Genomic DNA, 21,654 nt, shown 5'->3' on the forward strand with positions numbered 1-21,654 from the left:
TTTGCTCAACTCACCTCTTCACGGAATATACATTCCCCGTCCTTACTAGCTTTTACGAAAGGTTATTAAAGACACAGCCATTTGTTAAGCTTAATTCTTAAGTAGGGCACAATCTGCAGGTACAAGCAGGTCGCTGAAGGGATGAGGGTGCTCCACTGCCCTCCCTAGGTAAGCATATTGTTTTCATCGTCATTTGTCTTTTGAACTTCCTGTTGCTTAATAAGCAGGGATCAGGCAAGAGATATAAAAAGTCCCTATTTAGTTTCACTTGTGAACACTTACCTTTTTTCTGGCTGGGATCTCAAGCTGTGGGTCACCAGCAGCACGTGCCCCATCTGATAAAATGACCACTGATTTTAGAGACCAAAAGCAGAAAAGGTGAAGTGAAGCCTGACCCCAGGCCCGTTCGGGCACACCGACTTGGCCAGTATTTGATGTCCCACTCCGGTCGCTTATTTAGCCCAGTGTGAAGGGGTTACTTAGGAGTGAGAGGCTCTAATGCCTCGGGCAACACCTGGAGGTCAGAGCACAGCTGTGCTGCAGACTCCCAGGGCGATCCACTCCTGCCATGCGCGGCTGGGGGACGGCCCTGAGTCCTCCCTGACTGGTGGCCTGGGAGCAGAGGAAGTAGCGCGAGAATCCTGGCCCAGGCGAATGGTTGCTTGGGACTTTCCAGAGCACCTATTTAGCCCAGGACCCACTTACCCACTTCATACCACCATGACTTGCTAGTCTTCTCTTCTACCCCATCCCTTGACTAACAAGATTCTGTTTGGTTGATGAAGAACAAAGGACAGAGATGGGGAGGTGTTCAAATTTCCTCTCTCTCAGGCCACGAGAAACATATCCTCGTTCTTACCTTTCAGATTTTGTCGGCTGATGTTCGGAAAAGAAATGACCCTGCCCTGGTATTCCTGTTGACCGGGCCCTGTAAGAGATTGCCTCGGCAAAGTGAACTTTGCTAACCCCTGCCCGTGCCCTGTCAGCCTCCTCGTTCCCCTTCCCACTCCCTGGATGCGGACCGGGGCAGAAGGAGGAATGCCCAGTTAAGCCCTCACAACCTGTTGTCAGAAGACTAATCACGGGAGTTCTCCTTCAGCTCTACCGTGAGGTCCAGGGTGCCCGGAACAGAAGACAGCCTCTGCCCTGAGCTACCCTTTAGTCACACCACACAGAGACCGTGCATGCTCTCAGAACTTTATTAGGTGGAGATTGGGCAAAAGAGAAAACCCCTGAAACAGTCGCCCGCCTGGTTCAGGACAACTGGCATAGAGGAGCCTTTGCTTGGAGACGTGCTCTCACTGAGGTGAAGGCATATCTTTGATTTTTTTTTTTTTTCTAAAGGGAGCAGACTGACTGAACACCTCTGAGCACAACTTCAGACGGTTTTAAAAAATGGTCAGCCAGAGAAAGGCAAGTCTCTTGGGGACAAGACCAGGAGCAGAAGCCTCTGGTCTGTATGAAGACAAACAGGTGCCACTTTCATGTTGGGCAGGAAGGATATCTCTGCTATTCCCAGATCAAGATTTGGTAGGAGAGGAACAGGACAAATGACAAAAGGACCAGTTTCTCAAAAGGAGGGGGCTAAAGTAATTACACAGGGAAGGCAACTCAAATAATGGCTTACAAGGGAGCGAGATAAGTCGTGATTCTTCATTGGTACCTGACCCCAGTCCCCAAACCGCCTTAAAGCAGCCCTTCCAGACACTGCTCCCAGCTGCCCACGGGCTGGGAGGCTACACCGAAGGCCTGAAGGCAGAAGTGGGAAAAGGGCTTATTTGCTACAGCGAGAAGGGGCTCGAGTCGGGACTGCAGACCTGGCGAAGAGTAGCAGCTGTACCCCCACACCCCCAAGACTTCTATCACATTTACAAATACATACATAAATACATTACATACAATAGCGAGTCTGGGAGGCAGGCTCCCCACAGAGGCTCGGCTGACACAGTTACACGTCTCAGGAATTCTAGGAAAGGGCGCTGGGCTCCCAGAAATGGGCTCCGTGTGTTCTCTCCTGCCCAGGGTAAGCCCCACCAGAGCCCACCCCTCTTCAAAGGTTCAGTTTGTCCAGTAGGGAGAGTTGCCGTAGGCGGGCTTGGAGGCTTGCGACTTGGGCTGCAGGGAGCTGGGCTGGCTGCGCTGACCCGAGCCACTCTGAGGAGGAGGAGGAGAAGAGAAGGCTGTAAGGGCTGGAGCAGGACCCCCAGTCCAGGGCAGGGTGGCTGCCTCCACCACTGGGCTCACCTGGGCATCCTGTGGCAGGTGGTGGTGTAGCAGCTGTGAGTGAGGCTGCTGGTGGGCGGGGAGGATGTGCAAGAACGGTGGGGGCGCGTAACCGGGGGCCGCTCCGGCGGCCAGGGGCCCGGTGGAACCCAAGGCCGAGGGCAGGCTGAATGGTGGGGGAGTCCCTGCATGAAATCCCTGCTTGTCAAAAGTCTGCAGGGGAAAGAGACCATAGTAAGGGGCCAGCGTGGGCAGTACCTCCCACTGGCCGACCCATCCACCCGAATCCTTCCTCACCTGAGTCTTATTGTAGACGGAACCGGTCATGTCAGGTAGGCCGGTAGTACTTGAAGACACGGACACTCCTAGGAGGGAAAGCAGTTGTTCCCACGGCCACTGGGCCCAGCTCCAGCCTCCCCCACCTCCAGGGGCACTCTGGGGTAGCCTTGCCTGAGAAAAAGTAGAAGACCACTACTCTGGGCCTCAATCCTGGAAAGGAGGGGTAGACGCTACCTTTGCCAGGCCCAGAACCTGCAGACTTGTTTTGTGCCTGCGATGATCCACCATAGCCACCCTTGGTGTAGTCTCCCGCTGCTGTCCCCTGGGTCAGGTCATCATAACCTAGCATGGCGGGGGTACAAGAGGCACGTGTGAGCTAGGCAAGCCTGTCCCGTCCGCATTGCTCTGAGCTGGGAGCACCCCTCACCTGCGCTGTAGCTATGCTGGCCATAACCACTGGCCTGCTGGAAAGGGGCGGTGGGGGTGCTGAGGTTCACACCATGCTGCTTGGCTGAGGCCGGAGGGACCTGGTGGGGCAAGCAGGAGAGGCATTAGTGGAAGAAGAGGGCAGAGGGGAGCAGGTCAAGTATCCCCCGCCTTAGCCCCAGGCAGCATAACCACAAAGGACCTGTGTTCAGTAGCGTGACACAAGCTAGCTATAAAAACACACAGGAAAGTAGCTTCGGCCCCTGCCTCAAACATTCTTCAAGGCCAGGTGAGACTGTGTAGGGTCATTTCCCTCCCTCCCTGCTTCTGGTCCCCAGAACTAGAGTAACACCCCCCACAACACTCACAAACATCGTGGGCCCATACTGGAAGGCACTAGGCACGCCTGTGTAGTAGGGGAGGCCGGTGTAGCTGTAGCCGGGGGGCAGCGCGGGATTCAGAAAGGGCTGCTGGGCTGTGTGGTGGGCCTGGGACTGGCTCTGCTGCGGCTGAGCCAGTGTGGTGGGGGGCGCAGGGGATGCGGAGTCACCTCGGCCAAACTTTGTGACATCACCTAGGAGAAGAGGGAGGAACGCTGACTCGAATCACTGCCCCCACACCCTCCTTATCCAACCAGAAAAAAAGCCAGACTGGCTCCTGCAAACAGGAACAGGTCTGGCTGCTGGCTCAACAGGAAGCTAGCAGGCCTGTCTCAGCCCTTCCACTTCTGTTTCCAGATTCCTGGGATGACATGCAGACCAGTCCCACGCCCCACTCCCCCACCCCACTCCTCGCCCCCTGAACAGACTAACCTGAATACGGGTTATTAGCTAGGCTCCCATCTCGGCTCGCAAGGGCTGTGGGCGTGGCAAAGGGAATTCCATAGTAATCCTAGGAGAGACCAGGGAGGCTCAATCAGCAGAAGGACCTGACCCCAGTCCCAGGAGAGCAGGCCCCGCAGGTAGCCCAGGTGATGCCACACTCCCCTGGCAGGCTGAACTGTAGGGACACATGCATACCTCCAGAGGGTGGCACTCGAATTCAAAGTAAATGGTGCCCATCGGAGTTGTGCAACGTGGCGGCCACACAGTGTGCCGACGCACTGACAAGTCCATCAGTCTTCGCCAGGCAGAGCCACTGGCAGCCCAATCTCATGGGTAATTTATGGCCCAGATGGATGCTGGTAAATGCCACCGGCCAAACCAACTCTACTGGCTTTCCCTATGTGACAGATTCTAAGGAGCAGCTAGGAAAGCTGACTGGATTACAGTACCCTGAAAAAGAACCAGCAGGAGAGGGGGTGCCTGAGGGTTTAACAGACGTCAGAGCAGCAATGCCAGGGAGGCACAGGTCCAAGAGGAGCCCAGGAAAGGTCCCGAATTGGCCCCTCAACACCCACACTGTCATGGCAATACTGAGGAGCCACGACAATGTGGACACCAAGAACACAAAACAGTGGGAGCTCTGTAGGGAAGGGGAGGCCTGAGCTGGCCCGTACTCACCACCCAGGGCTTTGCCAGTACTAGACATATGGCCCCCTGGCTTCTGGGCCTCCCAGGAAGCCTTCCTGCTTTCTTCGTGGGCAGCGATGCCTGGTCACAGCCAGACAGGAGCCAGCCTGGCTAGGAATGGCACCTCTACCCTCCTTCAGCCTCATGTCCACTTAACCTCCAAGAAATCCATTAGCTTCCTCAGCCCCGAACCCCAGGAGGAGGCAGGACCAGGAAGTCATAGAGGTAGTAAGAACACAACCGGGGACAGGCCTAGAGCAAGACCAGAAGGGGGAGCCCTTCCACAGAAAAACAAGAAAAACCAAAGGCGGGAACTAGGTACAAAAGTACCAGATGCTAATAAATGAACAATGGGAAAAAGAGCACCATGTGTCTCAAAAGGTGGGCTCAGAGGTGATTTCTTCTAAGGCACAAAACTGATACAAAGACTACGAAGCAGGATGACTCCCAGGGTGGGGATCCCACTGAGTACCTCCTGGGGGCCCCCACCAGGACCCCCTCTGACACTCCATCTGATGCCTGGGGCTCTTAGATAAGGTGGGTGCAAGCTTTCCTCATGAGAGTCAGAGGGCCAGGGCCACTTCCAGGTTCCTCTGCAAAGTCCGAAGGCTCAGGCCATTCCTCAGAGACCCTAAGTTCTGTTGACCACCCTAGAAATCTGCCATCATATCTTCAACATTCCCTCTAGGTCCTTCGGGGACACGGGCAGCAGCAGTTTGCACCCAGGGGAAGAGCTGCCTAGCCACCCACCTCTGCCTCTGGAAATACTTCGCAGGTAGAGAAGCATTCTCCTGAGAGACAAGAGCTTCAGCCAGCAGGCCCGGGAGGTGGAAGGGAAACCTGCAGCTCCGTGAGCTCTCTGTGGGCAAGCAGAGCAAGGGGCAGCCAACGGGAAAGAGCCTGAGGAAGGACACCTCACTGGGGGGGAAACCTCTCCCTCAGGGAATAGGAAAGATCACATCGAGCAAGGGTGTTCAAACAGCTCTCTACTTTCCAACAATGTGACAGATGCCCTAGGCTCCTGAAAATTATCAGGAGTCTGGGAAAGGCCAGACCAAAGAAGGCGTGGCGGGGCAGCAGCCCGCAGGCCTGTCAGGCAAGGGAGCACACCTCCTTCAGCACCCTCCCCACTACAGGCCTGTTCACCGAGGCCAGGCACCTCAGCCTGGGAGCAAAGGTTGGATGAAAGCAGGAGCAACCCTGGCCTCACTCAGAGTGAGGCTGCAGAACCAGGGACACCCTGGGGCCAGCATGCTTGCAAACAGTTATGGCAGGTCAGATTCAAAAGGGCCCTTAAAGAGTGTCAGCTCCAGCGGGTCACTCAGCTGGGGACAGAGAAGCCATGCTGCCATCACAAGCATCACTGATGGCCACTTCAGAGGCCAAAGACACAATGGCACTTCAAAGAAGATGACTTCTAAAAAAAAAAAAAACTCTAGAGGCAGTCAAGCATCCCCACATCTTGTGTCATATGGTTTTTCTTTTTCAAAATGGCGGGGGCGGGTGGTAAATGAAGAGAAGGACCCACATGTAGTAGGGGGCACTGCCTCCTGGGACCTCAGGTCCCAGTGGTCTCCAAGTTCCCAAGTGGTAAGCACAGGACACTCCTGCCCAGCTACAGTGACCTGATGCACAACCCCCGAATGCCAGCAGCTTTCTCAGCAGGGCGGCAATGAAGGCCTAGGGAAGAGGGACAAATCCCCCCAGCCCCCCTCACAGCCCACTCACCATTGGCAGACGTGACTGTAGCATCTGGAGCTCATCATAGCCATAGATCTGCAAGAGGACCATAAAGGGTGTTAGGGACCATGTACCATCCCCTGGGAAGCCCAGGCCCATGTGGGGGCCTGAACAAGGCTGGGGAGATAGGACATGGGGACTCACATCACCTGCTGTGGGAAGACACCTTGATGGAGTCCAGATGAGGGAGAAATTCCAGGGAAGGAGCAGCAGCCCAAGGCCCACCTCACCAGGTCCTGCCAGGTGTGACCCCCTAAGGCCACAGGAGCAGGGCAGCCAGGACCTATACGACCATACACTCACCGGATAGGCGGGAAGCAGTCCTCCAGGGCCCACGAGGTACTGGTTGTGCAGCAGGGGAGGTACTCCCTGGGGCAGGTTAGGGGGTGCTTTGCCTATAAAAGCAAAAATCAAATGAATGAAGATGCCACCACAAAGAGTGAGATGCCTCAGCTACTGTGGGGGAGGGGGCGCCGAACTCACGGTCACAGTGCTGCCCCATATGGGGCCACCCCCAAGAGTGAAGAGCAGCAACTGAGAAACACAGAAGGCTGTGCCAGGAAGTGGGGGAGACAAAGCACGTGACACCATATTCAGCCTCTTTCCACATCAGAGGGTTCCATGCCCAGACAGAAACACCACCCCTCACCCAATCCCATCACACTGCACTGAGCAAACCTGAATATAAGGAACTCTGCCTCCTTAGAACAGAATGAAGGGTGGGTGGTGCCAGCAGAGGGGGACAGGCTGGGTCAACGGCAGCTTTCAGCAGTTTCTACCAAACCACACTCTGCTTGGTCTACACAGACTGCCCAAGTCTGGCTGATGGACAATCAGTCATACTAAGCGGCCAGAAGGAGCCCAAGAGAGCTGTTCCCCTGGTCCATCCACGTCACCAGGCCATCTCAGCTCCAGGAAGGAGTGAGGACAGAAAAGACAGGGGACCTACAAGCACAAAGGCTACCAGGAATCCTGCCCAGGGGAAGCCCACCCCAGAAAACTGGTCTCACCCATCCCCACATCATCGCTGGAAGGACTGGGACTCAAGAAGTCAGTGGAACAAAGAGGACAAGGGAGCAATGACAGGGCTGGAGGGAGACCAGGATGTTCGTATGCTTGTAGCTACCCAGCATGCCCTGCAGCCACCTCTAGGCATCCTCCGTGGGAAGCCAAGCATCACCTTCTAGGGGCGGGGGATAGACAGTGAAGGTCTGGGGAGCACACACCTGAGGTCACCAAGGGCGTGGCCCTGGTGCTGCTGCTGGGGGCGCTCACAGTGGTCCCACCCAGGCAGAGGCTGTTCACTGTGTTCATGCTGCTCGGCAGGCTGAGCCCTGAGGACGTGGCACCCGAGGCAGAGGTCGCTGCCGTTGAAAAGGTGGCTGAGGACGGGAGGGAAGGGGTGCTCTCCGCACTGGCATGCTGGCAAAACAAAAAAGCGAGGACGCATGGATCTGGTGGCAAAACACAAGAGTGCAAGAGAACGTGTCTGGCATTTGGGTCTGCGCTCTGAAGACCGGTCTGAGGGGCTGTGTGCTCAGTGCTCACTGTGCCACCCCGCAGCTAGACAAGGCCATCGGGACACAACTCACGAGCTGAGCATCAAGCAACTAAAGCTGAGCTTTACGGACCAACACCCTCCTAAAAATCGTTGCTCAACCTTTGCTATCTGAAATTAGGTACAGACACCCCACATAAACTTCAGGTCACCTATGAACACAGACCATCATAATGTGAGGTGAGAACCCACCTCACAGAAAAGCAAAGTCTCAGGAGAGTCAATCACGGCATCACAGGCAGCCCAGCCCAAGTCAGAGCCTTCTGGGGCAGCCATCTTCTACTGGGCTTCCTAACTATTCTGAATTGGAAGTCACAGGGGCCCAAGAGAGGCCTTTGCTCCAGAACCTGGGGACACCACGCAGGCCACCAGGACCTACCTAGAAGGGCACGGCCTGCGTCTCTGCCTGTTCGACAGGATCCACATAGGAAGGAAGGGTGAAACCCAACAAAAGCTCTAAAGTGTTCCAGGAAGCCTGCCCAGCTGCTCGATTCCAGCTAGGAACAAGGTACCAGAAAGGGCTTCAAGGGCTGAGGGGCGGGTTGAAGAGGCACACCTGGTTGGGCAAAACAAGGCTGAGAACAGCCTTCAAACCACAGCATGTACAGAACAAAGTAGTAGTCTGGAAACTCCTGGAGGAGAAGCCTCAGGAACAGGAAGCCCCAGGAGAAGGGGGGACAACCGTGCACCCTGTCTTCCATTACACAGATGGTGCTATGTAGGTCCCAGTCTCACAGGCTGCCCTACCCAACTGAGCACTGACCTTAGGGTCGTGACATCCAGGACAAGGGGAAGATAGCCAAAATCATGGTCTCCTGGGGCAGCCTAGACTGACGGAAGCTGGGTGAGAAGAGCCCCAGGGGCAGGAGGAGGCTAGACCAACCTGTCCCAGCACCCACTCCACATTCTTCCGCACAGAGCCAGGCTGAACACCTGCTACAGAATCAGGAACAGCTCTGACCACTGTGCCTACGTTTCACTGGTCATAGATCTTTTCAACTCCTTTTACCACAGGACAAAAAATTACTGTTTCCTAGTCTGGGGAGAGGGGGAATCCACAAGAGCAGCTTACTAGAAAATGAAAGGAACTCCAGTCATCCAGCAAGCCTTTCCTACCTCCAAATGAACCTGACAGGGCTCCTGTCCCTGCTCCTCACCTCCCCTCCCCATGAGGGGCTGGCCTAACTGGCCTTTACTCCATTTTAAACAGCTCACACAGTGGCCCCAAAGGGGCGCTTTTCCTCAGAAACGGCCGGGAAAACCACAGCTGCACCAACCCTTCCACAGAGACACAAAGGGCAGGAGAAAACATGGAGAGTTCCTTCATAAACTTCAAGGGGGAAAGACCTACTTATGACAGAGTACGAAAAGACTGACGTACCTGACCATACAAAAGTCCAAAATAAAATGACACACCTGAAAAAAGTATCTGCACCTCCCATCACAAAGGGCTACTTTCTAGTCTCCTGAATATGGACTGCCTAGAAAGAGACACCAAGGACCTGACAGAAAAATGAACGACATGAAGAATTCACTGAAAAGGAAATTTAATGGCTTTCCAATATATAAGAAAAGATGTTCAATCTCATTCAATTGCACGCTGTACTGACAGGTCGTTTTTCAATTAACACATGGGAAACATAAAAATATTTAAAAGTAACACAATTTCAGGAGGTGGTAGGGAAACAGCACATCTCCTTCGTTGTCAGTGGGAGGTAAACAGGTTAGAATCACTGTGCAGAGCAATTCGGCAATTTGTATAAAACATCAAATGCCCGGAGATTCAACCTCCAGGACTGCCCTGCAGACACAGCAGCACACAGGAAGCGACAAAGGTAGAAAGTTATCGAATGTAACGCTGTTTATAGTCTTCAAGACAGAAAACGGCCCTACAGCTCCATCAGTGAAAGAGGGATTTAGTAACGTGATGCAGCAGAGCTACGGGAAAAGAAGACAGTCTACATTTCAACACAGAAACAGCTCAGAAACGCTGATAAATGGGGGGAAATGCTGAAGGACTCTATCTAGGGAACACTCCCAAATATGTTACGGGGAAAAAAAAAAAAAAGGGCAAGAGGCAGAGGGAAAGTGACTGTGTATGCATTTCCTATTTTATGGGTTAAAAAAACAAAAACAAAAACAAAACACTCCAGTGGATAAGGAAATAGTAGGAAGAGGGGGAGAACCAAGCAGACATGACACAGAAACACACGTCAGCATGTATCTCTTCCTACTTTTCATTACTGAATCTTTTAACTATATGAGCAAAGCTGCAATTCTGGCACATGACAAAGCGTGGGACTCCCTGGATGAAGCCATTCTGGCTGTGGCGGTTTAGAGTTTCTTGCTAAGACACAGAGACCGGCGAACCCACGTGAGCAAGAACACTGGCTCCAACGCAACAGGGGGCCAGCTCTCCAGGGCTCGTGATGGCGCCCAGCCACAGCTCCCACCGGCCAAACAGCAGGCAAAGACAGGGGCTAGTCACTTACTCCAAGGGCAGAGGTGTCCACGCTGCACTCTGCTGTAAAGATGGTGATCTATGTGTTTTATGACAAGGAATTATGTGCAAGATTTCACTAGGAAAACTCGAATTTGAAAACCACAATGTTAGCCACATCCTGATAGAAGGAGAGAGCTGACCCTTGGCCATCACTCCTCCATTCTGTAGCAAATGAATTCTTCTTCAGATGACACAAATTTCCCAAATTTCTAATCCCTCCTCTATTGATCTGTACCCCAACCTTCCTTCCCTGCTTGGGGATCCATCTCCTGTTATCTGTTCTCGGTTCCTGTCTGCCTACCCTTATGCTCAGGGTCCCCCAGCCTGAGTGAAGCACCCCACTACCACCCTGCCTCTTCACCATCTCACCACCTTTCATTCCTCTACCACAAGCTACACACACCCACCACTGAAACTGTGCCCTCAACTCTGCGCTCTGAGAAGCCACCCTTCAGGGGCGCCTGGGTGGCTCAGTCATTAAGCGTCTGCCTTCGGCTCAGGGCGTGATCCCGGCATTATGGGATCGAGCCCCACATCAGGCTCCTCTGCTGGGAGCCAGCTTCTTCCTCTCCCACTCCCCCTGCTTGTGTTCCCTCTCTCACTGGCTGTCTCTCTCTCTGTCAAATAAATAAATAAAATCTTAAAAGAAAAAAAAATGAGAAGCCACACTTCAGTAACTGTCACCCAGGGTTAATCTTTGGCACATCAGGACCCTGGCCAACTGGCATCCCACTCGTACTTCCATGCTTGCCTCTCCACACTCCAGGCTTCCCTCTTCACTACTGACCTTCCCAAAGTCTGCCTCTGAGCTGAGGAGGATGGCCTGAGAGGGCACAAAGGAGGATTGCACAGAATACCTCACGCCACAAGGAGGAAAGTCCCCATGAGCACCAACACACTGGAATGCAGTTACACTGACTGGGCTAAGAGCCAGGGCTGTGAGTCTCAGAGAAAGAGAGATGCACAGGTGCATGTGGCAAAAGACAGCTAGTCCTCACACAAGCTCTTCCTTTTCCCTCCCAACATTCGCTCTATAATGAGAGAGAGAGGTTACTCCCCAAAGTAACAGAAAGTAACCTACAACAGTGCTCTTGATGCAACTTGACTTTTGGTAGAGCACAAGCCGAAGTTAGCGATAAGCCTACTTTGCTCTGAAAAGCTTGCAAACACCTCAACATGACCAACCCCAGAGTATGTTCAAGAGGCTCCTCTAACCAACAGGGAGCTCAGTAAATGCTTAGGAACAAATCCAGACCCAAGAGCCCTGATGATCACAGATCAACTCTGGAGAAGCAATTCCTCCACAAAGTACAGTTTAGGAAGCAAGACGTCCTCCATGGTGCCTAGGAAAATCAACAGCTCAAACCGCACACCTAGAGATAATACACCTGAGCTGTTCGAGATTATCTTAGACATTCAAAACCCACAAACCAAAGCCCCACCTGCACAGGACTAAGCTCCGAGCCCTCTGAGCAAGGTGGGGGATGACGGGGGAGAGAGGACACTTACCGTGTGTGATGTGCTGGAGGACAGTGCTGCATGTGCAGAGGAGAGGCTGCTCTGATGGCTGGAGAGTGAACTAGAAGACAAAACAGAGGACCATGCGTCCACCCCACTGAGTCATCCCACAGGAGCGGCCCATGTGTCCAGGTGGGCTAAATATAACTTTGCCCAGGGCGCCTGGGTGGCACAGCGGTTAGGCGTCTGCCTTCAGCTCAGGGAGTGATCCCGGCGTTGTGGGATCGAGCCCCACATCAGGCTCCTCCGCTATGAGCCTGCTTCTTCCTCTCCCACTCCCCCTGCTTGTGTTCCCTCTCTCGCTGGCTGTCTCTATCTCTGTCAAATAAATAAATAAAATCTTAAAAAAAAAAAAAATATATATATATATATATATATATATATTTGCCCCATCCCTCCAAGGGGAGCCCTGGCTTCACACCCATTATTCATCATCACACTGGGGCCCAGACCAGGTGTTGAGATGTTTAGAAATGATCTAAAGGGGCATTCACCATGAGGATCTGGGATATCATGGCCTGGGAAACCTCCAGAGCCAGCTTCAGCCAACTAAAATCATTTGCTCTTTAGACTGTAAAAAGTAAGAACAGGACTGCACTAAGAACGCTGCCAGCCATGGAGACCCCATTCAATCTGTGTGCAAGGGAAGAAGTTCCTATGTTCAAACCCCTCCTCCCGCCCCATGCCATAGCCAGAGCCTGACCTCCCATCAAATCCAAAATTCAAAATCAAAGGCCTTTCTTCCTGCCTAAGGGGGGAAGAGGTATACTCTACTCTGAAGATACACGATAAGGACCAAAGAAAATCCATTCTCCTACACCCTGTTCTAATCATTCACTCTCTGAAGCCAGGACAAGAGCAAGTGAAAGACCTGCTCAAATATCAAACCTCATTCTCACTTCACATCGCAATGACTCAAGCCCAGAGCCGAGAGGAGAGGCCTGGCTCAGGGCACACTCCTGAGGGGTCCAAGAGTAGCAGGAGCGACTCCCTGGCCCCACCCCATTCCCGGGGTCCCGGGACTCTGCGATAGCAGGGGCATTACAAGTAGGCCAGGGTTACACATCCAGTACTTATGAGACCACGCGCAGCCCAAACGTCCACACTGATGCATTACTGCTGAAGACCAGGCCGTCAGGGCTGGGGGCAATGAGAGGGTTTTGTTCATGGCCACTGGCTGCTGTCTATAAGGGTTCAGGACTTCGCCCCAGTGTGCCTCTCACTTTAGGCCCGTATTTTCTCCATACCTGCTAAGCTGAGAGAGGGGGCTGCTGGCCAGGTCACCAGGCTGGGACATGGAGGGCAAAGTGGCAGTGTGCTGGGGTGCAGAGGGCAGAAGCGCGGTGCAGGAAGTGCTGCTGGGCAGGGAGCCCGCAGATGGGAGGGCGGAGGGAGGGTCTGCTGTCTTTGGAGCTGGAACAGATGAAGCTGCTGTAAGAAACAGATCAGTTTAGCTCCAGAACCAATCGTAAGTATCTGAATATGCTCAGTGTCCTGTGACACATCAGGATCGGTTTGAGAAACGTACATAAAGTTACATTCCCCGGGGAAAATGCCCAAGCATTTTCTGTCAGTTACAACTAATAAAAATGACACGTGAAGGTCAGACAAACAGGACTTGGCCAAGAGCAGGAAATGATAGCTTTAGAACCAACCCTGAACTGTCCTATAATGGAGACGTACTTCTAACTAAAGGCACCCAACCCCGAGCTGCACCAGAAAGGGCAAGAGGCTCTGAGATTGATACACAGGATCAGAATGTGAGGCAAATTTATCTCAAAAGGCACAACGAGGGATGGTACAAATCTGGTAGGCAAGACCGTCAAAGGGTTTAGGTCTTTGCTTCTATCAAACCAGTATTAAATCAGGCTGACCTGGGAAAACTCACAGCCAATTCAGGGCAAATGGGGGTTGAGAGCCCAGGGTATATACATTGTGGAGTGTTACAGATGCCTAAAAGCCACCGTCAACACCCACTTTCATGTGCACGGTGAGCATTTCCTTAATCAAAACCCTCAGAGCACATAAAGGAGGCTATTAGGCTTCCAGAAGAACATAAATATGATAAGTCCTAGCTGTAGAAAAGACTCAGTTTTAATTCTATCCACACATATAACTCAGATATGTGCTTGGATATAAAGCATCATTGTCTTTTCCAGTTAGGAAGGAAGAATAACCTTTACCCACCCGCACGACTCCCTGGTAACCCAATGGAAAACAGCTAGTCTCTACAAAGAAGGACGATTTGAAAACAAACAGGTAGCAACAGGGTCAACACACAACTTGGCCCATTCTTAGAGGAGTCCTTACAGTCTAGAGGCTTATTTTTTACTGACGAGTCTATTCCAAACATGATACCTGTTTTGTTACAGATACCGGAAGAAAACACCACAGATGCCCCTGACCCAAAACTCAGACCCCATAACTGACCTCCCTAGGTCTTGGGTCACAGTGATTAACAAGTTCCTAAGAAGCCTCTCAAAGAACGGGGGGGCGGGGGGCGGGGACGTGGGGAGCAGACACAGATGGAGATAAAATGCACACTATGTTATCTAGACATTTCATATCTCACTATATCATTTAAAATCCCCAAATAGGGGTGCCTGGCTGGCTCAGCTGGTTTAGCGCCTGACTCTTGATTTCAGCTCAGGTCATGATTTCAGGGTTGTGATATCCAGGCCTGCACTGGGCTCCAAGCTGGGTGTGACACCTGCTTTAGACTCTCCCCCTTCCTCTGTCCCTCCCCAACCTCTAAAGAAATTAATTAAAATCTCCAAACAATCGGGACGCCTGGCTGGCTCAGTTGGTAGAGCGAGTGACTCCTCAGGGTTGTGGGTTCAAGCTTCACTTTGGGTGTAGAGATAACTGAAAACAAAAAAAAAATCTCCAAATACTCTAGGATACCTCTATGTGTTCTCAATCTCACGCCATCAGGAAAGAAACTTGCCACCAAGGCTTGTGGAAGGAGAATGTTCCCTGACATGAGAAATTCTCAGAGCTACCAAAATACCTCCAAACAGCTCCAGCAGCCCAGCAGTATCAAAACCAATTCTGAGTAAAACACATGTGTCACTTTAATTCCAACTGAGGCCTCCTCTTGGACTGATGAAATTCCACGTCCACACTACCAAAAACCCTGGAGCCCCGGAAAGTCTGGACACCTGGGTGCCTCAACTGGTTAAGCATGTGCCTTCGGCTCAGGTCATAATCCCAGGGTCCTGGGATGGAGTCCCCGCATAGGGGGGCCCTGCTCAGCGGGGAGCCTGCTTCTCCCTCTGCCTCTCCCTTTGCTTATTTGTGGTCTCTCTCTCTCAAATAAATAAATAACCTTAAAAAAAAAAAGTAAATTCCTTCCAGCTTCACCCAATAGTGACACCCATTTGCCTTCTGAATAATGAATGAAAGTCATCATTAACCATCACAGATAACCAAGCCAAGAACAAAGGAAAGAAACAACTAACAGGGACTCACGTGCACCAACTCCAGGGATCACTGAGCTTACTAGAATCGGGGGCAGGGGGTCCCTCATCTTTTCCCCACACGTTCATAGTGAGGAGCACGTGCGCTCTCTTCTGCGCAACAGTCCACGAGATCCTGAAGGCAATGAGCAGCTGCCTGAACTAGCACCCCAAATTTTTGCTTTAGACTCCTTCACGGTACTGGAGAGCTCTATGACGGTACCGGAACCTGTACCTCTAAGCAAAGCATCTTTTAAATCCACACCACACTCTACACCTGGGGTGCAGTCAACTAGAACTGAGTAGGATGAGGCCATCACCTCCTCCTTGCTGTACTTACGACATTTCTCATAATACCATCAGCTACAATCTACTCACACGGGCATCTCTAGCTGAGCTTGTAAACCCTGCCAAAGAAAGGATGCCAATGTGATGGATCAGTAAGTAACTTCAGAAAAAATGCAAAAGGACTATTTTTGCAGAATTAGTCGCCGGCCCCTTGTTTTCCCCATCATGTTAGCTATACTCTTTTTCTGTTTGATTCCCACCAGCCAAAACAAGAACAGTTTGTTTATATACTTACTGTCTACTGTCTGCTGACTTCGACCACCACCATGTCCATTCTATAAGGAAAGGATAAGAAAGTAAGTAAAACCACAAAAATCAAAAGACAACTTAGCTGAGTTTCTATTGGAATTTAGCCAGAAACATAAGAAGTATAGATCAGTCAAGAAACGATGGCCTGTTTTATCTTGTTTCTTAATAAAAAAAAGAGGTAATAACAACATATTCTTAGTAAATCCCCAAGAGCTGACATTTTTGAAAACCAGACTGGGTATTCAGGGAACTAACAAGGACACAACATAAGACTCAAATCACAGGAAGCAATGAAACAGTCCTAAAAATTATTAAGTAGCGCAAAAAACTTAGGAACTCACTATACTGCAATCACCACACCTTTCTGTATCATGCACATTCTGTCTCCTGAGTACCACTCATGCATGAAAAAAAATGTTTCCAAATGAAATGGAAAATGGTTCTCAGAGAGAAAGAGATGTTACTTTGTAACCTAGCTTTTCTGACTGGGTAGGGAAAGAGCTAGTTAGCAGAGTGTGGTAGTAACCAAATAGAGCAGAATCTGGAAACAACTAGTCGGCATTATTTCCTGGAACCAAGACACATAGAAGGAGGCACCGTCACAAGGAAACTTTCCACAGACTGAGCAAGGGAAACAGGCAGAGTGAATGACAGTGGAGCCTATAAGACTCAGACACTATCCCTGGATGAGAAAAGGAAGCTGACTGAGATTTCTGTCTTATAAATGTCAAAACTACTAAAGAATGGGGCACCTGGGTGGCTCTGTCAGTTAAGCGTCTGCCTTAGGCTCAGGTCATGACCCCAGGGTCCCGGGATGGAGCCCCTCATCCGGCTCCCTGCTCAGTGGGGAGCCTGCTTCTCCCTCTCCTCCCCGCTCGTGCTCTATCTCTGTCTCTCTCTCTCAAATAATAAAATAAATCTTAAAAAAACAAAACCAAAAAAAAAAAAACCACTAAAGAAAAAGACAAACCTTATAGATGTTGCCTCTGTATTAACCCAAATCCAATACAATTTCTGTTCAAGAAATGTTATTTACAACGTGTTCTCCTTAAAACAATTTGAAGTTATTTACAAGAAATGTAGACTATAAAAGATCAGAACTTTGAGGGGGAGAAAAACAAAAATGAGTAAAAAGACTGAGGTCAGGTAAAAGGAATCACAATACACCCTACCAATATATACAGATAGGTAGAGAACAATCAAAATGTTACTCTCTGCCTCCCTCTAAACTAGGGTTCACTACACACTAAATGCATGGACATAACATTGAGCACGTACATCCAAAACAGCACAGACGGTGACACACAAAGAAGTGTTCTCAAAACTACACCAAACAGAAATAAAAAAGGGTAACAGAAAAAGAGCAGCCACCAAACCTTAGGAATATTTTATTCCACTTTGAAAATCACTTTTAAAAAACAATGGACAAACTGATACAACATGGGAACTACATTATCTGTGGTGGGGGTAATTCTAGGCAGAAGAATGGTGGGAGCAAAAGTAAAGAAATACCAAATGGTCAGGAGAGATAAGAAATCTGCAGAGTCTCAGTTCAACTAGCCAGGCAAGGAATGAGGTGAGTAATGACATGAGCAAGCAACAGACCAGGTGAAATCAGGGTTGGAACTGAAAACGTGAGCAGATGACATACACTTAAGCTTGGACAGCACATCGTGTGATTTGTTTCAGAAACTATAGCCCAGTACTGTACAAGGAAGCATTCTGCAATAGAAGGAATATTCTATACAGACATGTGTGTGTTCCTATACTGTAGCCACTATAGATATTGAATTGTTTTTTGTGTTTTTTTTTTGTTTTGTTTTTTAAGATTTTATTTATTTGACAGAGAGAGAGATTGCACAAGCAGGGAGAACAGCAGGCAGAGGGAGGGAGAGAAGCAGGCTCCCCACTGAGCAGGGAGCCCAATACAGGACTCGATCCCAGGACCCTGACTGAGCCACCAAGGTGCCGCAATGTTGAGCATTTAAAATGTGGTATGTCTGAGGAACTAAAACTGTAATTGTTTATTTAATTTAAATTAACTACTACAGAATTTTACCATATATGGTGACTAGAATTTAAATTAAAAATTGAAATAATTTTTAAAGAAAAGTAGCTCTCACTAGTAACGCTTGAACATCTCTGCCTTTCAGGAAACTAGAATATTACAAATAAGACTATAAGTCCGTCTTGTCTCCAGCCACCCCCGCCCCAAAACCCCATGCAAAGCACTATGGACAATTTGGGATGTATCCTTATGCTATCTGAGTCCATTCACACACTCTTGTGTATGGGTGCTTGAAATGCAGATTTCAGGGGCGCCTGGGTGGCGCAGTTGTTAAGCGTCTGCCTTCGGCTCAGGGCGTGATCCTGGCGTTTCAGGATCGAGCCCCACATCAGGCTCCTCCACTAGGAGCCTGCTTCTTCCTCTCCCACTCCCCCTGCTTGTGTTCCCTCTCTCGCTGGCTGTCTCTGTCTAATAAATAAATAATCTTTAAAAAAAAAAAATGCAGATTTCACACCACAGCCCACTATTAGTAAACTCAACAAACTATAAGCATCTTATTCAGAAGGTTAGCCAATTTCTAGGGGGTGCCATGCTGGCTCAGTCGGTAGAGCATTCGACTGTCGATCTTGGGGTCGTGAGTTTGATCTCCATGTTAGGTGGAGAGATTACTTAAAAAATAAAATCTTGGGGCACCTATGTGGCTCAGTTGGTTAAGCACCTGCCTGCTCAGGTCATTATCCCGGGGTCCTGGGGATCAAGCCCCTCAGGCTCCATGTTCAGTAAGGCGCCTGCTTCTCCCTCTCCCTGCCGCTCCGCCTATTTGTGTGCGCGCGCTCTCTCTCTGTGTCAAATAATTAAAATCTTTAAAAAAATAAAATAAAATAAAATCTTAAAAAAGGTTAGCCAATTTCTAAAAGAAAATCTCATCTAAAACCCTCAATTTCCCAAACTAAACAATGACCCTCCAGCTAGGACTTCCTACAAGAAGAAACCTGAAAGACCACTTACCGTGATGGTTCCCGGAGCTGACTCGGATGGACTCACAGAGCTTTGGTATGCAATTCTGTTATGCACAGAACTCTGGTCATAGGAGGAAGACGTTGTTACTGGACTAGTGGAGCTCAGTGATGAGCTGGTCAGACTGGAGGAGGTAATGACTGAAGTTGTATACGTGGAGTTCTGTACTGCACTGGTCATTGGTAGAGAGGTATTCAAAGAATCACTAGAAAAAATAAAAAGATTTGGACATAAATTTGTGTCACTTTACATGGGTTCATCAAGTACTATTTCATTACTTTACTGCCATACTATAAATTAAATAAACATGTCTGTACCTACAAATTTATACTACTGCATTCTTTGACTGTATTAAGGATGCATATTCAAAACATCCCTCCCTGCCCAATCAGACCCACCTAATTTAAATGACAGGCAGAGGAAGATCTTTAAGAATCCTTAAGAATCTGTAAGGAATCCAAAAGTCTGAAACCAATTTTTTTAAAGATTTTTTAAAATTTTTTAAATATTTTTTATATTTTTACATATTTGTTTGTTTGAGAGCGAGAGAAAGAGAAGAGCACGACCAGCCAGAGGGAGAGAGAGAAGCAGGCTCCCCACTACGCAGACAGCCTGATGTGGGGCTCAATGCCAGGACCCTAGGATCATGACCTGAGCTGAAGGCAAACACTTAACTGACTGAGCCACCCAGGCTCCCCCTGAAAACATTTTTAAAAAGAGCAAATGCCAGCTTTCAGCTCTGGGGAGCAGAGAAATTAATAAAATCTAAAATCTGGGCTTCTCTACTTAGGAACCATTTCACTGAAGGAAAATACATGCTGGCAAAGCTGTACAAAAACTGCATCCCTCACAGGTTACTGGTAGGAATGTTAAATGTTGGGGCGCCTGGGTAGCGCAGTGGTTAAGCGTCTGCCTTCGGCTCAGGGCGTGATCCCAGCATTCTGGGTTCGAGCCCCACATCAGGCTCCTCCACTAAGAGCCTGCTTCTTCCTCTCCCACTCCCCCTCCTTGTGTTCCCCCTCTCTCGCTGGCTCTCTCTCTCTCTCTCTCTGTCAAATAAAAAAATAAATCTTAAAAAAAAAAAAAAAAGGAATGTTAAATGTTGCAGCCGCTATGAAAAAAGTTTGCTGGTTCCTCAAATGTTAATATAAGGGTTAGCAAAGAACCAGCAATTACTAGGTCTATAACCAGAAGAACTGAAAGGACACAAAATTTGAAAATGAATATTCACAGCACCATGATTCGTAATACCCAAAAAGTGGAAACAATCCAAATGTCCATCCACTAATGAACGGATAAACAAAATGTGACATAGCTGCACAATGAAACACTATTGGGAAATAAAATGCATACAAGCTACAACATGGATGAACCTTGAAAACACCATGCCAAGTAAAAGAAGACAGACACAAAAGGCCACATACTGCCTGATTCTGCTTTATGAAATATCAGAACAGGCAAATCCAGAGACAGAGGATTAGTTGCCAGAGGATGAAGGGAGGGGGAAATTGGGAGTGACTGCTAACAGGAACAGGGTTTTTATTTAGGATGATGGAAGAAAAGTTCTGGAATTAGATACTAGTCATGGGTGCACAAACCCCCCACCACAGGGTATACTGTCTCCAGCAGGTGATTTCTTAGGCTCTGTTTTGTTTTACTTTGCCAACAAGGGACTTAATTCAGTCAAAGCCAGAGAAATAAGAAGATGTGTACCTTAAAGACTTTGAATACAAGCTGATGGGAATCTGGTTACTATTTTCACTGCTTGCAGTTGATCCAAATTCAGAGAGAGAAGGTTCTGATCCAAATTCCAAGGCGCCAAACTGAACATTTAATCCTGTGACATCTGCTGAACCAGGCATTTCCACTGCAGAAGCTGGGATCTGAAAAAGCAGAGCCATCATGTCAGGAACAAAGATCAGAGAGTCCAAGTCCCAGAGGCCATAACAGAGCCAAACAAGTACTGGCTTTCCAGAGCACTACTGGAGGAACAAGGAGCAAGATGCCCAAAAGAAGGAAAAAGCCATAGGATATCTCAAAAACAAAGAGAAGAGAAAAACGAGAAGTTAACAGCAGAATGGTCAGTGCCACGCACTGCTTCTTAGAGCAAAAGCCAAAGAAGGGGGGCGGGCGGGCCGGTGGTGGGTGAGTGAAGGGAGGAGAGCAGGCCACTGATGAAAGCACTATCTAGCCAAAAAACCACTTACTCTCTACCTACGAGACACAGGCAAATACACAAGACCAGCAGATTCTCTGAGCCAGGTCCTGTAATCTGAATGAACAGTCTCTGTCTCCAACACAAAACCATTCCCTCTAATACTAGCCCAGCCACTCAGAAATGGCCAATTCCTCATTAAGAAGTAAGCTGTATGCTTGAAAAAAAATACGTCGTCACCATTTCTGAGACTTACTAACCCAACCCTTGAGCTAAATGTTAAAATACATCCACCACTGGGCCTATGAGTTCTGGACAACACACCTTAGAAGCTGGAGGTATCCGCCGCTTCGGTAGTTTGATGTGTTTAGGCTGTGGCTGGTGGGTAGACACAGCAATGTTTTCTACAGTCATGCTGGGCAGCTGCAGAAGTTTGTTCACAATGGAGGTACTGTCTCTGGGTGTTGACTCTCGCAGTTTCACTTGGGAAGGAAAGGACTCCAACCCAGGAGGAGGAACAGCAACGGCCTGAGTGTGGTGCTGCTGTCGCTGGCTCAATTGACTAAGAACCGGGGATGGTTCAGGCTGAGATTTGAAGTCTATGAAATATGTAAAGGGAGAGGGAAAGTAAGCAACAATCAATTATTTAGGAACGTGGGCT

The 21,654-nt window shown here is 49.5% G+C and overlaps 1 protein-coding gene and 1 non-coding gene across 8 annotated transcripts in view; both read right to left on the reverse strand.

Moving 5' to 3' along the window:
* Window positions 1-1,183: 1,183 nt before the first annotated feature.
* Window positions 1,184-21,654, reverse strand: part of UBAP2 (ubiquitin associated protein 2) — a 115,723-nt gene continuing 95,252 nt past the window's right edge. For 4 of the 7 annotated variants that reach the window (XM_008695124.2, XM_040631534.1, XM_008695121.2 and 1 more), the window contains 16 exons: window positions 21,318-21,592; window positions 20,552-20,721; window positions 18,830-19,043; window positions 15,800-15,839; window positions 13,006-13,189; window positions 11,750-11,819; window positions 7,406-7,601; window positions 6,483-6,574; window positions 6,168-6,215; window positions 3,741-3,819; window positions 3,297-3,502; window positions 2,930-3,029; window positions 2,737-2,844; window positions 2,521-2,588; window positions 2,245-2,436; window positions 1,184-2,154 (listed from right to left, as the gene is read on the reverse strand). In XM_008695124.2, the coding sequence (XP_008693346.2) occupies window positions 2,059-2,154; window positions 2,245-2,436; window positions 2,521-2,588; window positions 2,737-2,844; window positions 2,930-3,029; window positions 3,297-3,502; window positions 3,741-3,819; window positions 6,168-6,215; window positions 6,483-6,574; window positions 7,406-7,601; window positions 11,750-11,819; window positions 13,006-13,189; window positions 15,800-15,839; window positions 18,830-19,043; window positions 20,552-20,721; window positions 21,318-21,592 (2,138 nt within the window). In that variant the 3' untranslated portion in view covers window positions 1,184-2,058. The remainder of the gene's footprint in view (window positions 2,155-2,244; window positions 2,437-2,520; window positions 2,589-2,736; window positions 2,845-2,929; window positions 3,030-3,296; window positions 3,503-3,740; window positions 3,820-6,167; window positions 6,216-6,482; window positions 6,575-7,405; window positions 7,602-11,749; window positions 11,820-13,005; window positions 13,190-15,799; window positions 15,840-18,829; window positions 19,044-20,551; window positions 20,722-21,317; window positions 21,593-21,654) is intronic. The other 3 variants (XM_040631533.1, XM_008695122.2, XM_040631535.1) reach the window with 2 other exon arrangements.
* Window positions 13,836-13,917, reverse strand: LOC121103159. The gene has a single exon (XR_005835317.1). It is a non-coding gene; the product is annotated as a small nucleolar RNA SNORD121A (small nucleolar RNA).

The sequence above is a fragment of the Ursus maritimus genome, unplaced genomic scaffold, assembly GCF_017311325.1.
Source record: "Ursus maritimus isolate PB19 unplaced genomic scaffold, ASM1731132v1 scaffold_17, whole genome shotgun sequence".
In the NCBI taxonomy this organism is placed as follows: Eukaryota; Metazoa; Chordata; class Mammalia; order Carnivora; family Ursidae; genus Ursus; species Ursus maritimus.